General features: G+C 35.7%; 2 protein-coding genes across 18 annotated transcripts in view; one reads left to right on the top strand and one right to left on the bottom strand.

The window, feature by feature from the left end:
- Positions 1-16753, bottom strand: part of PTK2 (protein tyrosine kinase 2) — a 428530-nt gene that overhangs the window by 285156 nt on the left and 126621 nt on the right. The window lies entirely within an intron of this gene.
- Positions 14745-15309, top strand: LOC122736643 (60S ribosomal protein L21-like). Its single transcript, XM_043979005.1, has one exon. It carries the CDS (start codon positions 14779-14781, stop codon positions 15259-15261), a length of 483 nt encoding a protein of 160 aa, XP_043834940.1. The 5' UTR covers positions 14745-14778; the 3' UTR covers positions 15262-15309.

Here is a 16753-nt window from a genome sequence, read left to right as displayed (position 1 = left end):
AGGGCTTAAAAGCAACTTATTTCATTTAACCATTCTCTGATCTTCCATCCACACCCTGCCTCCCACCTCCCAACCCCCAAATAGGTCAGATTCACATACATTTTATTTCACAGCATTTTGTTTCTATTTTATTGTGAACTTATGTTCAAATGTACTGTTCTCATCTCTGTATTAATCTTTATTTTTATCTGTCTATTAATCTTTGTATCTCCCTTGGTACCTATCACAGTGCACAGCATAGCGTAGACACTTAGTAAGTATTTGTTGAATAAAATAAATTTCCACCTATACTCAATTATTATTTAACTCTAAATCACTAAGGAAAAAAATAGCCCCCCCCACACACACCTACCTTTGAATACAGTCAGACTAGTATTTCTCTTTTGTCACTGAACATGGGAAGAATAAAATAACCTTGAGTTGTTCTTATTTTGCTACTTTTATGTTAGTCCATTTATGTTTCAATGTTTTAAAAGAATATGGCTTAACTTTATCTCTTTGTGGATCTCTTCTCCAATAAACACTGCAAAGAATACAGGAATACTTCCCTGAGTAGAATAATTTTAAGAACCAGTCAAGATAATACCACCAAGCTATAGTTTTGACTGAGTGAATAATGAAAAAGCAAGTCATATTTTTAAGGGTATATAATCTTCAAGCAATTTGGTAGTCAAGGCATTTAAATAATAGATGAGATGATGACAATAAGACTCTAAAAATCAAATCTATTGTCAAAAATATACTGTTACAGTAATTGCAACATAAAACATAATATATATTACACACATATGCATACAGGTCCAAATAAACATTTACAAGAAAATAAAGCTGCCAAGGAAAGCTAACAATTTTCTCTACACATTCCAAGCACGAAAACAAAAACCAATTCTTCTATCATGTCATAATGACGAAACATGTAATTTGTGGGGTACTATCTAACCATTTTCAGGGACAGCAGGGTGGTAAATCAATTTAAAAGCCTTCAGCTGTACAGAACAGCCTTACAAACTACAATATAGCTCATTACTATCCACACCTGTTTATCAAAATTTTTATAAAGCACAGCCCAAATAACCCATTCAAATTCAGAGAAGCATAGATGTAGCTTACTCCCACCTGCATTAAAATGCAAGCTTGAAAGCCTATATCAGTGTATATTTTAACAAAGCCTTATAAAGAAAGACTTCACTTAAAGTTTCAATAGACACCAGAAATTCAACAGCTTTTTAATTAGAATTTGTTAAAATATGTAAATGAGGTAAGGGCCAAAAGAATACAGAACTAATTTAAAATGACGAGAATGAGAAGACACAGGAACTCTTTTTTTTCCTGAGAAGATGGAAGATTTTTCTGCACAACTATGGTTTAATGATTTCAATTTCTATCCCTAGAAGGCAGGATTATTTCCTTGTGGCAATAATAGTTTCTGAATAACCATTAATCCAGGGGCCATATACCCCACATTGTTTACTATTTTATGTTTTAAATCTTTTGAGGAAACAGGTTGCCAGTGGGGAAGTCAAGCAAGTCTAGTACAATTTTCGTGGACTTCCAAACTTGAAACTCTCTCAAATGCTTATTTCCAATAGCCTATTGCAGATCACAAAGGTGTTCCATGGATATCTTAAACTGGTCCTTTGTGACACTTGGTTGTTCTCTAATCTGTCTGAATACTTCTCAGTGTCCCTAGGATAGTCCATCTTCCACATCACATCTCCTAATTGTAGACATACCTCGAGGCTCTGTCTTGGACCATCTATTTTCTCTATACACTCTCTCACACAGTGATTTCATTAGTTCCCGTGCATTATTATATTATAATCTCTAGGCAGGTATTGCCAAATCCATCCAACTGTCTGTTAGATGTTTCAAACTATATGTTCTTTAAGGGCATCTCAAACTAAACATTTTGAAAATTAAAATAATATTCTTTCTCTTCCTAAACCCTCCCCCCGCCAATTTTCCTGTTAAAAGAACATGCTTTCAGGTCACTCAAGTTTACAATCTTGGCATCATCCTGGATTCCTTCCCTCCTACACTCCACTTATCCAATCAATTGCACAATCTTTTCATTTACCCCCTTAGTAATATCTCTCAAAATTGGTCTCCTCACTATTCAGATGGCCACTTTCCCTAATTCAAGCCCCTAGCACCAAGGGGTGTCAGGGGCCAGTGAAAACAAAAAAACATCCATTCTGTTAAGAATGAAGTCATAGGGGCAGCTAGATGGCGCGGTGGAGAAAAGCATCGACCCTGGATTCAGGAGGACCTGAGTCAAATCCGACCTCAGACACTTGACACTTACTAGCTGGTGTGACTTGGGCAAAACACTTAACCCCTCATTGCCCTGCCAAAAACCAAAACAAATTAAAAACCAAAAACAAAGAATAAAGTCATAGCCAATTCCAAAAGACTCATGATGGAAAATGCTCTCCAGATCCAGAAAAAGAACTAAGAACTTATGGAGTCTGAATGCAGATGGAAGTATACTATTTTAACTTTTTTGGTTGTTTTTCCTTTCTTGTGGTTTTTCACTTTTGTTCTGATCTTCTTTTACGACCATGACTAAATGTGGAGATATGTTTAACATGACTGTACATATAAAACCTCTATCAGATTGCTTGCTGTCTGTCTTCAAGAGGGGTGAGGGGAAGGTGGGAGAGGAGGAAAAATTGGAACTCAAAATAGTAAAAAAAAAAAAAAAATGAATGTTGAAACTATCTTTACATGTAATTGGGGGAAAAATAAAATACTAACTAAGAAAAAAGAATAGTCATAAGTTAACTATATTGAAAATTTTTGAGGGAAAAGGAAGAAAGCAAAGGTTAGACAGTTAAGAAAATTCTAATATAATGGATTTTAAAAAGCATATACAATAGTCCATAAAAGGAATTAAATCAGGAAACATTTCCACAATTCTCTTTAATTAACATAAAGGCTCAGTTCCTTATTTATATAATCAGCTGTATCAGATGATATGCTCTTCCAAATTGATGAATTAAAACATTAAACTATGACAGAAAGAAAATATCCTTCCCTATCATACCTTTTCTGAATGCTTTCTTTTGATTTCAATAGCAAAGACTGTGGCCACACTATTATAAGGGCATTATAGTTTGTAGTTTGGTTTACTTTCTTGTGTGGAGCAAAAATATGTTGAGATTAAACTTCAGTTTATCAATTTTATTATGATGTAAGATGTAAATTATTCAGCATGAACAGAGATATCACTTTAGAACATGTGTGTCTATAATACTCTAATGTATCTTGGATTTCATTAAAGTATTTCCTAAAAAGATGAAATTGCAACCCACCCATATCTGCCCATCTTGTGTAATTTTCATTACATGCTCCCTAAATGTCACAAAAATGAATCCAACCAATAAGCCGATCATACCAATGGAGCACATAAACCATCAATTTGTTATTTGTTATCCATGCTATTTATGTGTGACCAGCCTATCTTTTCCTATTGTGTGAATCTAGAACAATTATGTAATTCCTTCTCTGAAACGTGTGGAGGAAGCCTGATCATGCCCACTCAAGTACTTCTCCACATCTCTTTGGGTGATACTCAACTTTGTTTCTTCAGAGACCACACAGTGTTCCATGAATTTCAGCTGGTATCATCAGAGAAAACTGGTGTTAAAAAAGATGAACATTACCTTTAAGAATAAATTAAGAGTCATTTTAAAGAGGTCTGCAAACTCCTCAAAGCATCTAACCTGCTTTCCTGTTCAATTCTGGTCCTAGCTCACTGTCTATAGACCACTGGAACATGGCAAAGATCTTTTTGCCATCAAGCCAGAGGGCTTCTATCATGAAGAGCACTATTCTTGGTGAAAGGCAAAGCAAATGATAGACACTAGCACCTGAAGATTTTGTGAGTTATCTCCAACTTATCACATCCAAAAGCAGACTCCTAACTCCCAACCCCAAATCCACCCTTCTATCAAACTTTCCTATTTCTATCAGAGTGTCATAATTCTTTTTTGGGCACCCAAATTCATAACCTTGTAGTAATCCTTGATTTTTTCCTTCACTCTTACCCCCAATATCCAATCAACTATCAAGTCTTGTTGGTTCTATCCACTCATAGGCATTTACTGTTAACTAAAGCCCTCATCAAATCAGACTCAGTCTAATGCAATAACCAAAGGCTCCCTGATTTCCTTCTTTCCACCTCCCACAGAGCTATTAAATGATATTCCTAAAACACAGATATGATCATGTTATTCCCCTACTCAAAAATCTTGACTGACTCTGATTCCTCTAGGATAAAATTAAAAACCCTTGGTCAAACTTAAAGCTTTCCAAAAGCTAGCTACCATCTAGTGTTGACCGTAAGATCCCAAATGAATGGGCATTAACTCATTATTAGACAAAAATTGGGAGAAAACTATAAAATTGACAATTTTGATTATATAAAATTTAAGTTTCTGTGTAAGTAAACCACTCAGCTAAAACTATAAGAATAATGAAACTGGGGGGAAAAATTGCAGCATGCTTCTCTGATAAAAATCTAATTTCTAAGATAAATGGGAAACCAATTTCATATTTATAAGACTAAGTTCTATCCCATTGATAAGTGGCCAAATATGAATAGACAATTTTCTTTTTTCTTTTCTTTCTTTCTTTCTTTTTTTTTTGAGGGGCAAAGAGGGTTACGTGACTTGCCCAGGGGTCATAGCTAGTAAGTGTCAAGTGTGTGAGGCCAGATTTGAACTCAGATCCTCCTGAATCCAGGGCCAGTGCTTTATCCACTGAGCCACCTAGCTGCCCCGCGGCAATTTTCAAAGAAAGAAATCCAAGCTATAAATATAATGCCCCAAATCACCAATAATTAAAGGAATGATAAAACAACTCTGAGATATATTTCATATCCCTTATTTTGGCAAAGGTAACCACACACACAAAAAAGGGAAAATGATAAATACCTAAACATTGCTAAGGGGAAAGAGGTATATTAAAGCATTGCTGGTGAAACCCGTAAACTAATTTACCATTCTGGAAAGCAATTTGAAACTATGCCCCACAAAGCTATTAACTGTGCATACTCTTTTACCTGGTCATAACCAAAACTAGGTTTTCCTCCCCCAAAGAAATAAAAGAAAGAGGAAAAGGATGAAAATAAACAAAAATATGTATGGCACTTCTTTTCATGGTGTCAAAGAAATGGACACTGAAGGAGTATCCATCAATTGAGGACAGCTGAACAACTAAGGCATATGAATATGATCGAATATTATTGTGCTTTTGAAATAATGAAGTGGATGTTTAAATGAAGATCTGGGGAGACCTTGTACAGAACTTATGCAATAAGCAGTGAGGAGAAACTGCCAGAGAACAATTTATACAACAACAATATGGATTTTTTTTAAAAATCCACTTTTGAAAGACTTATTAGGAACTCTGATGCACACAGTGACCAAACACAATTCCAGAAGACTCATGGTGAAATAAACTACCCACCTCCAGGCAGAAAGGTGATGGACCTCAAGAGTACAAGTTTCAGCTTTTGTTGGTTTTGTTTGGGCTTTTTGATGGGGGGCAGATGGGGAAGGAAACATGAGCAAAAGCAGGAATTTATTTTTCTGGACTATGCATGTTTGTAACTGATTTTGGTTTTCTTGGCTTTCCTCAGTAGGGTGAAGACAGAGGGTATGGGAGAATTAGGACCCAAAAGTAAAACAATTTTTTCAAATAACAAAAACATATCAAGTAGAGAATTTAAACAACTTAATCTCAAAACTATACTGATCTGAACAAACCATGGAATTAAACCCCAAAAGAAAAAAAAAATCTGAGAACTAGATGGTTTGTAAAAAAAAAAAATTCCTTTTAAAAAACCAAAACAACACCGATTCCAGTATTTCACAAATGCTTACAAAAATAGCAAAAGAAGAGACCCTACCACATTTCTTCTATGATATAAATATTGTCTTGATATAGGAACAGTCAAAACAGAGAAAGAAAACTATAGACCAAAGTATATAATAAACACTAATGCCAAACCTTTTTAAAAAAAAAACATATATTAGCTAAGAGGCTCCAACAACAAATCACAAAGAGTATACATATACAGATTAGACATATGTCAGGATTTTGGGTTGGTTAAATATTAGGAAAAGTATCAACATAATACCCCATAACAAGAACAATAAAATTGATATGATTATAGCAAGAATGTTCATTATCACCATCACTATTTGATATATTTCTAGCATGACAGCTATAGCAATAAAACCAGAAAAAGACATTGAGAGAAGAAACATGTAAAGAGGAAACAAAACTGTTAAGTGTTGAAAATTGCATGAAGGTTTACATGGAAAATTCTAAGAGTCAACTAAAATTAATTAATAAGATTATTAACTTCACTAAAAGTTTCCAAAGAGAAAATAAACCTAATAAGGGACAAACCAGCCCAGGCCAGCAACAGAGTATAGGACTAAGCCTCCTTGGGGACCATCAGTGGAGGTGGTTCATGAATGGTCCTTGGACTTTCAGTCTAGACTAAGCATATACCCTCTAATAAAACTCTACTACTACTAGGTTTTATACCCAAGGAGACCAAAGAAAGAGCAAAAAAAGGCCTAAATGTAAAAATATTTATTGTACTCTTTTTGTTGTGGCAAAGAACTAGAAATGAAGTGCTTGTCCACCAACTGGGGAACGACTGAACAAACGAATGGAACAGAATAAGCATTTATATGGAACTTAATATGTTCTAGGCACTGTGTTGAGTACTTCTACAATATATCTCATCTGATCCTCGCAACAATCCTTCAAGGTAGGTGTTATTATTACAATCATTTTACAAAGGAGTAAACTAAGATACACATAAGTTAAGTGACTTACCCAGTCACATGGCTATTAAGTGTTGGAATTTAAATTTGAACTCAGGTTTTCCTGATTCTAAGCCCAGTGCCATCGGCCACCAGCTGCTTCTCTCTCACCCATGCTGCATTACAGGGGAAACCAGTATACTTGCTGCTCCCTAAAGATGACATTCCATCTCCTTTTATGCCATTGCTCAGCCATCTCCCCATTTTCCCAAGAGAACATTCTTCTCTCTTCTACCTCTCAGGACATCTAGCTCTCTTCAGTGTTCAAATCGTGTCCCCTCTTTCCAGAAGCTTTCCAAAATCTCCCCAACTTCCCTCAAAGTAACTGTATCATCTTGTATTTACTTATCTGTAAAGGTGCTATATGCAGCTCTTATATATTTGAATCCCCAATGCCAAGCACACTACCTGCCACAGTTAGCACTTAATAAATGCTTGTTGATTAACTGCCGGGAAGCAAGGTTTAAGGCACTAAATAAGAACTACTGGGAAGAGTGGGTTTTGTTTTCCTTAATGTAAGCTGAATGACTTTTTCAGGAGTGTTCTTTAAATTGATGTCATTATTTTTACTTTCCTCCAACTTGATGTTAATGTTCTCTAAACTATGTTATTTGATCACAAAGTGGCAACTTATGGTGTAAAGAGCAATAGACTTAGAGTCATAAAACACTCTCTAGTCATTTGACTTTGGGCAAAGCCACAACCTCTCAGCCTCACTTTCCAAGGTTGTGGTAAGGAATCGATAAACATATAAAAAGGTCAGCTACTGTTACAATTATGGTATATCAATGTTATGGAATATATCACAGTGAAAGAGAGAGTTTCAGAGAAACCTAGTGTGAGGGAAAACAATCCTCTTCTCAATAATTCTCAGGAACTGAGCATCGATGTGACAAAGGCTCTTTTATTTCCTTCTTGTGAGGAGACACCCTAGTGTGCAGTTAGTGGGTGCAAAGAAAGAGGGCTCACAGGCCCTGTTTTAAACCTTAGTCCCTAACTCGAATGGACCCTCCCCTTTTTCATCATTGGTCTGATTACTCAAGGTTACAATCTACAAGCAAAAACTAGCTAATCAGAACACAGTATTCCCATCCTCTTCCTTATATAGGCATAACTCAGGATTGGACCTTATTCTTCCTTATATGGGACACAACTCAGGAGCAGACCTTATTGAGACCAGGGCTCCTTGAGCCATGTGATTTTGTTAGCCAGAGGGGGGAGGGAGGGGATCTGAGAACTTTGTCCTAAAAAGAGGTCAGGAGGAGTATGATTGACTGTTATATCCTCATTGAGAGGAGATAACTACCCATTTTCTCCCACCTAGGAAAACTTGTAAAAACTGATACAGAGCCAAGGGAGGCAGAGACTAGAAGAATAGTATGGCATGGCAGTGCTCATATCAGAACAGCCTAGGTGCCCAAGGACTTTCAGGTCCTACAGTGATTTTCCTTAAGTTCAGGTTCAACCACAGGCAATAAACTCCAGTGGCTCCTTGTTCCCCTCCAGGATCAAATACAAATTGCTGTTTAGCATTCAAAGCCCTTCATAACCTACTCCCTTCATCTGCACCTTTCCAGTCTTATACCTTAAGCATACTCTTAGATCTAGTGATACTGGCCTCTTTATTTTTCCAACAAGACACTCATCTCCAGTGAGGGATTTCCTCTGGCTGTCTCTATACTTAAAATGTTTTCCCTCATTATCTCTGTCTGTTGGATTCCAACTAAAATTCCACCTTCTACAGGAAGCCTTTACCAATCCTTCTTAATTCTAATGAGTTCTCTCTTTTAATTATTTCCTATTCATCCTACACACACACACACACACACACACACATATATATATATCTTGTTTGTACATATTTGTTTACTTGCTGTCTCTCCCATTAGACTGTACCCTTGAGGGCAAGGAAAGTCTTTTGCCTTTCTTTGTACCCCCAGCTCTTAGTACAGTGCCTAGCATAAAACAGATACTCATTAAATGCTTATTGACTGAATGACAGGCCTCTAGAACTCTGTTCTGAGAAATGAGAGTGAGAACTCTGAACCTTAGCACTCAGTATCTCAAAGTTCCAAGGGGTGTAACCCCCCAGAAGGTGATGGCAGCACTGGGACCCAGGACAAGACCACCAAGAGCCAACCATACCAAATTGAAAGCACTGTAGGGTGAATGGGCAGGCCCTGGCACAAAGACATCTTTCAGGAACTGAAGCTAAAAAATGAGTAAACCAAGGACACTGACCAATATAAAAAATTATTGTAGTCCTAGAGATCCCTTCCCCTCCCCAACCCCAAAAAAAACAGCCTAGAGGGGCAGCTAAGTGGCACAGTGGATAAAGCACCGGCCCTGGATTCAGGAGGACCTGAGTTCAAATCCAGCCTCAGACACCTTACACTTACTAGCTATGTGACCCTGGGCAAGCACTTAACCCTCATTGCCCCCCCCCAAAAAAAAAACCAGCCTAGAAAGAGAGGGAGTGTTTTTTCTAACAACTGCAAGCAGAGACACAAGGAGGGGTGGGGATGAATTTTTCCTAAGTACTACATGAATACCTGGACAAAAGGGGAATTTTTTTTAAATGAAGTAAGAGCAATGGAGTAAAAGAATATTAAGACAGTATGTAGCTTAGAAGAGAAAGTGCTTACCTAACCTAAATAATGGGCTCATTGAAAAAAAAAAGACTAGACCAAACAGAAATCCATGATTGATACACAGCAGGAAAAATAACAAAATAAAAAAACAAAAATAGAAGATAATTTAAGACATCTGGTAGCATAAACAATTGATCTGGAAAAGAGGTAAAGGATAAATAAGAACCACCACTGGACTTCCTAGGAACCATGATTCTCTTCACACACACAGACAGGTGGATACTACATTTCAAGAAATCCTAAATGAAATCTATTTAGATATATTAGAATCAGAGAGCAAAGAAAAAATAAAAAGATTTCACCAATCATCTCCTGAAAGATACTCCAAAAAGGAGTCTAACAGCAAAAACCCAGAGCTCCCACAATAAAAAAAACAAAACAAAACAAAACACTACAAACATTCATTAAGAAAAAATCCAGATATCAAAGATCATAGTCAGACTCGCACAAAGCCTGGAACCCTCTACTAAAAATAACAAGAAATCTTTGAATACAATATTCTAAAAGGCAAAAGATATACTTTCATAACTGAGAATAATTTGCCCTTAAAGATGAGTAAAATGCTACAGGGGAAAAAAGGATCCTTTATTAAAATAGAGGATTTAAAAAATATTTTAGTTTAGTTTAGCATTTATGAAGAAAATACTAGACTAAGGGCTCATACAAAAACAGAAGTCCAAAGAAACAGGTAAATTTATTTGAGCAATTGGGTTATATAATTATATAGTCGACATTCTAAATAGGTGGAGAAGAAACAAGATTCTCTTTGAGAATCTTGATTTCTTCAAAGGCTATCAAGGGAATAAAGTTTTTCAAAAGTAGAGGATCAGAGGTAGATCGGTTCTATTCTGAAGGTTTTAAGAGGAAAAAGAGAGGGAAGAATAAAAGAAATTCAATAAGGTGGTAAGGACAGAAATGGGAAGGTGAAACTTGCTATTTCTCATTGTTGTGGTATGTAAGAAGAAAAGTATACAACCATGAAGAAATGAGTGGGGAAATTCTGTGAATCGGGTAAAAAAGATAAGGTGAACTTCACTCTTACTTGAAATGGATAAAGGAGGTTTGAAAACATACACACATATACACATAGTATGGTGTATAAATACAAGAAACTCAATAGGGAAATAAAAGTAGATAGGTGGGGAGGTTAAGAGGAAGCATAATACTAAGTGAGGAGCAAAACAAACTTCCTGATTATGAAGGATTAAAAGAAAAAATACATGAGAAGAAGAATCTGGAAACTAAAGGATCCCTATCAACAATTGGTTAATGGCTGAGCAAATTATTCAAGCGAATAGAATTTTATGCTATAAGAAATATGAAGGGGAACAATTAAAGAAACCTGGGAAAACTTTATCCAATTTTATGCAGAGTGAAGTGAGCAGAATCAAGATAATAATTTATATAACAACAACATTGTAAAGACTAACAATTTTGAAATATTTGAGAACTCTGATCAATTCTGATCAACCATGATTCCAGAGTACTGATATGGTCAATGCAGTCATTTTTTTTCCTTGACTATGCATATGTTACAAGAGTTCTATTTTTCCTTTTCCTTTGTGATGAGTAAAACTAAATTTGTAGTGGCCTATGTCTGTCCCAAGTGTAGGGAAAACTAGCTAGGGTTTACTTATTAATTAGAAACTTTAGCACCAGTTTTGGGGCATTAAGCATTTATTAAAGAATAAAGAGAACACATGGAGTTCAGAAAGTTAAGAAACCTATCTACCCTAGGGAGAGAGAAAAGTTCAGGCCTGGCCTGGTTCTTCTCCCAAGTCTTCTGCCACCAAGCCTGTTTGAGAGACCTGAACTGCCAGAGCTGTCTTTTAAAACCACTTCTTTTTTTTCTGGCTTCAGTTATTTCTTCTTGAATTTATCCTACTCCTTGATCTCTTGATTCAGGAGGACCTGAGTTCAAATCCAGCCTCAGACACTTGACACTTACTAGCTGTGTGACCCTGGGCAACTCACTTAACACTCACTGCTGTGCAACAGAAAAGAAAAGAAAAGGCCAACTCCATTCAGGTCCCAACAGTACCCTGGCCACTTCCACATGGGTAAAACTTCCCTTAGCAAGATGGACAGGAAAGGAGATACCAATTTTTTCCTGTTTTCCAGCCAAGTATTAAACTTTGTCCTCCTATAAAAGTAATTTATTTCTATAGCAAAACTATTCTCCTACTCCATGTAATATATGATCCATTTTACTTAAAGTCAACTTATAACTTCTCAAAGAAATTAATTGCTCAAAGAGAAAGACAATAAACTTTTATCTATGCTTACGCCACTGTGAGAAATGCTGATGCCATCATGTATGGTGTCAAAGAATACATACCAAGAAGTGAAAATAAGAGACAGGAAATAAAATAAGCATACTAATGCTAGAATCTGGGGATGAGTCCGAAAAAAAACCTCTATGCTTGTGATTTCAAAGTAGGAACATTCTGTTTTCATTTTCTATTTTGCTTTCCTTTTAACCTTTTCTCAAAATATAAAAATTATTGTGTCTGGTAGTCAGTCTACCTAATGATACAGACTTCCATCTAAGAAATGTGTGCAATATTCATGCTTAAAGGATTAATAGTGATCTCAATATAATCAATGTACTGTCATTTTAAGGTATGTGATTCTTATAAAATATAACATTATTTGTGAGATTTTAGCTCATAAGTGATTATAAAATCCATTATGCCACTAACAATCAAGGAGAGGCATAACACATACTATTATCTACTGGATTAAGAAGTATACTATGACATGACAAAAAATTTCCTCCAAATGGGTTATTTTAAGTAGTAATCAAGATTACAATCACATTGAACATAGTATATATGTCAAAATTTTCTAGAATTACTATTACCCTTTGATTTAGAAACCCCAAAAGAATCAGCAAAACAAATGAAATAGCATTTTTAAAAAGTAATTAACAAACTCAAGAAAATGATAGAAATGTAATTCCCATTCAAAATAACCACTTATATGTGTGCATAAGAGGTGTGTGTGTGTGTGTGTGTGTGTGTGTAACATACATGTAGACCTCAATCTACAAAAGGGCATACTCAAGAGTTATATAAACTATTACAAAAAACACTTGAAAGAAATAAAGAATGCAAATAAATAGGAGATACTGCTTATGGCTGGGTTGTGCTCATACAGTAAAAAAAAAAATGATGACACTACCTAAATTGTTTTATAGAATCAGTGTTAAGATATTCAAACAACCAAGGAATACTTTATGGTACTATTAAAAAAAAAAAAACAAGAAAATTTATTTGGAGAAACAATGATCTACAACAGCAAGAAAAACAGTAGGAAAAATTTACAGATCTTGAATTATCCATAAGCAGTAATCATCAAAATATTAAGTACTGACTTAAAAATGTAAAGGTAGATCAGGCTAGAAGAATATTAAAAGCTGAACCCAATAACAAAAGAACATAACTTAATTTGGGGAATAACTTCCTATTTGATTAAGGAGCTAATACAACTGGAAAACAGTCTGGCAGAAATAGGTCCAGAACATCTTATACTATATAACAATAATAGCCAAAACTAGGCATATGACCTGAATACTAAAGGTTCTACTATTAAAAAAAATGAGAAGAGATCCACCAATTACCTTATCTAGCTGAAACAAGGGGCAGCCTTCTTAACCATTCAACAGATAGAGATTATCACCTAAAATAATACATGTATTTTTGATAACATGAAATTGAAAAGCTTCTGTACTAACAAGATCAGTGCAATTAGGAAAGAAGAAAAGCTGTCAACTGGGCCAAACATCTTTACATCAAATATCTCTGACAATAGTGTGTATGTGTGCACATTCTTTGCACACAGCAAGATTTTTAGTACATCCTATATACACACACCCATACCCACATACATATATATGTGTGTGTTTATACACACATATGGGGGAATTAACCTTTATACAGCTCCTACTATGCACCAAGTATTGTGCTTAGTACATTAGAAATATTATTTGATCCTCACAACAACCCTGGTAAGCAGGTGCTATTATTATTTCTCTTTTACAGTTGAGGTAGATAAAGGTTAAGTGATTTGCCCAGAGTTACACAACTAGTAAGTATCTGAGGTCGCATTTGAACTTGGTTTTTCTTGACTCCAGGCCCAGAACTCTATCCAACCGACTGCCTATTTCATACTGTTAGAATTTATATGTGTGTGTGTGTGTGTGTGTGTGTGTGTGTGTGTGTGTGTATAATACACACACATCTATTAACACACATGTAAAGATATATCTAACACAAATATAAAAAAATCAAGAGCAACTCTGCATGGAAATATGACCAAAGAATGTTAACAGTTTTCACAATTAGAATGGCAAAAATATAAACAACTGTAGGAAAGGTTGTTCCCATCACTAACAAATAATAAGGTAAATATTCAGGAAGTTGTGGAAAGACAGGCACCTTGCACTATTTGTGAAGCTGTGAACTGGTTCAACCATTCTGGAAAGCAACTGGGAATTATACTAAGAAAGTGACGAAAATGACCAAAACCTTACTGCTAGGCATATACCCCAAGGAGACAAAAGATAGAAAATAAGATCCCAAATAGATTAAGATATTTATTACTTTCTTTGATAGCAAAGAAGTGGAAACAAAAGTAGATATGGGTTATCTAGATAAATTAAGTATATGAATACACATTTACTATACTGATGATGAATATGAAGAATTGAAACAAGCATGGGAAGTCTTATATGAACTTATCCAGAGTGCTGTAAGCAGAACCAAGCAAGTAAATGACACTAGTAATGTAGTGTTTGATAAACCCAAAGACTCCAGCTTCTGGGATAGGAACTCAGTATTTGACAAAAACTGCTGGGAAGACTGGAAGATAGTATGGCAGAAATTAGGCATAGACCAACATCTTACACCTTATACTAAAATAAGGTCAAAATGGATACACGATTTAGACATAAGAGGTGATACCATAGGTAAATTAGGAGAGAAAGGAATAGTGTACCTATCAGATCTTTGGAAAGGAAAACAGTTTATGACCAAACAAGAGATAGAGTATATTATAAAATGCAAAATGGATGATTTTGATTATAGTAAATTAAAAAATTTTTGTACAAACAGAAGCAATGCAGCAAAAATTAGAAGGGAGACAGAAAGCTGGGAAACAATTTTTGTGGCCAGTACTTCTGATAAAGGCCTCATCTCTAAAATATATAGAGAACAAAATCAAATTTATAAGAATCCAAGTCGCTTTCCGCCGGCTCCGCCATATTCCAGTGAGTTGCCAAAATGACGAACACAAAAGGAAAAAGGAGAGGAACACGTTACATGTTTTCTAGGCCCTTTAGAAAACATGGTGTTGTCCCTTTGGCTACGTATATGCGGATATACAAGAAACGTGACATTGTAGATATCAAGGGTATGGGCACAGTTCAGCAAGGAATGCCCCACAAATGTTACCATGGCAAGACCGGACGGGTCTATAATGTTACTCAACATGCTGTAGGCATTGTTGTAAACAAACAGGTTAAGGGCAAGATTCTAGCCAAGAGAATTAATGTGCGTATTGAGCATATTAAGCATTCTAAGAGCAGAGATAGCTTCCTGAAGAGGGTAAAAGAAAATGACCAGAAGAAGAAGGAAGCCAAAGAAAAAGGCACCTGGGTTCAACTGAAACGTCAGCCTGCTCCACCCAGAGAAGCACACTTTGTGAGGACCAATGGCAAGGAACCCGAGCTGTTGGAACCAATCCCCTACGAATTCATGGCTTAAATGACTAAAAAACATAATAAAAAGATTCTTGGATTAAAAAAAAAAAAAGAATCCAAGTCATTCCCCAATTGAGAAATGGTCAAAGGATATGAACAGGCAGTTTTCTGATGAAGAAACCAAAGCTATCTATTCCCATATGAAAAAATGCTCTAAATCACTATTGATTAGAGAGATGCAAATTAAAACAACTCTGAGGTACCACCTGACACCTATCAGATTGGCTAAAATGACAAAAAAGGAAAATGATAAATGTTGGAGAAGCTGTGGGAAAATTGGAACACTAATGCATTGTTGGTGGACCTGTGAACTGATCCAACCATTCTGGAGAGCAACTTGGAATTATGCCCAAAGGGTGATAAAGCTGTCCATACCCTTTGACCCAGCAATACCACTTTTGGGTCTTTTTCCCAAAGAAATCATGGAAAGGGGAAAGGGAAAAGGGGAAAGGGACCCACATGTACAAAAATATTTATAGCTGCTCTTTATGTGGTGGCAAGGAATTGGAAGTTGAGGGGATGCCCATCCATTGGGGAATGGCTGGACAAGTTGTGGTATATGAATACAATGGAATACTGTTGTGCTGTAAGGAATGATGAGCAGGAGGAGTTCAGAGAAACCTGGAGGGTCTTGCATGGGCTGATGATGAGTGAGATGAGCAGAACCAGAAGAACATTGTACACAGTATCATCAACATTGAGTGTTGATCTACTGTGATGGACTATATTCTTCTCACCAATGCAATGGTACAGAAGAGTTCCAGGGAACTCATGATAGAAGAGGATCTCCAAATCCAGGAAAAAAAAAAAGAACTGTGGAGTATAGATGCTGAATGAATCATACTATTTCTTTTGTCTTTGGTGCTGATGTTTTTTCTATTTTGAGGATTTTCATCATTGCTCTGATTTTTCTCTTATAACATGACTAATGCAGAAATAGGATTAATGTTATTATGTGTGTATATGTATATATATATATGTATGTATATGTATATATATATGTGTGTGTGTGTATATATATAAAACCTATATCAGATTACCTGCTGTCTAGGGGAGGGGAGAGGGAGGGAGAAAAATCTGAAATTGGAAAGCTTGTATAAACAAAAGTTGAGAACTATCTTTACATGTAACGGAAAAAAAATTAATTAAAAAAAAAGAAAAAGCAAACAATAAATACAATGACAATTAATTTAAAAGGAAAGAACAATTACATAAAGAAATCGAATGCTACATAATAATAATGACTGAACCTGGCCCCACAGAGATGCAACAACGTATCTCCTTCCTTTCTTTACAGAGGTAAATCCATATTCCTATAGCTGTGAAACATTGTACATACTTTCACACGAGGTATTAGTTTTTCTAATCTGCTTTTTACAAATCTTTCTTTTTAATTTGATATGATGGCTCTGAGTGAAAGGGGTTGGGGTACATATATTAAGAAATCAAGGTAATTATCAAGAACAAAAGAAAATTTAAAAAATTAAATGGCAGCC

Source organism: Dromiciops gliroides, chromosome 1 (assembly GCF_019393635.1).
Source record: "Dromiciops gliroides isolate mDroGli1 chromosome 1, mDroGli1.pri, whole genome shotgun sequence".
NCBI classification, from domain to species: Eukaryota; Metazoa; Chordata; class Mammalia; order Microbiotheria; family Microbiotheriidae; genus Dromiciops; species Dromiciops gliroides.
The sequence above is the reverse complement of the archived record's forward strand: the minus strand, read 5'-3'. Positions and strand labels throughout refer to the sequence as shown.

Coding starts and splice junctions, on each gene's coding strand:
- LOC122736643 (XM_043979005.1), top strand. CDS start 14,779: ATGACGAACACAAAAGGAAAAAGGAGAGGAACACGTTACATGTTTTCT.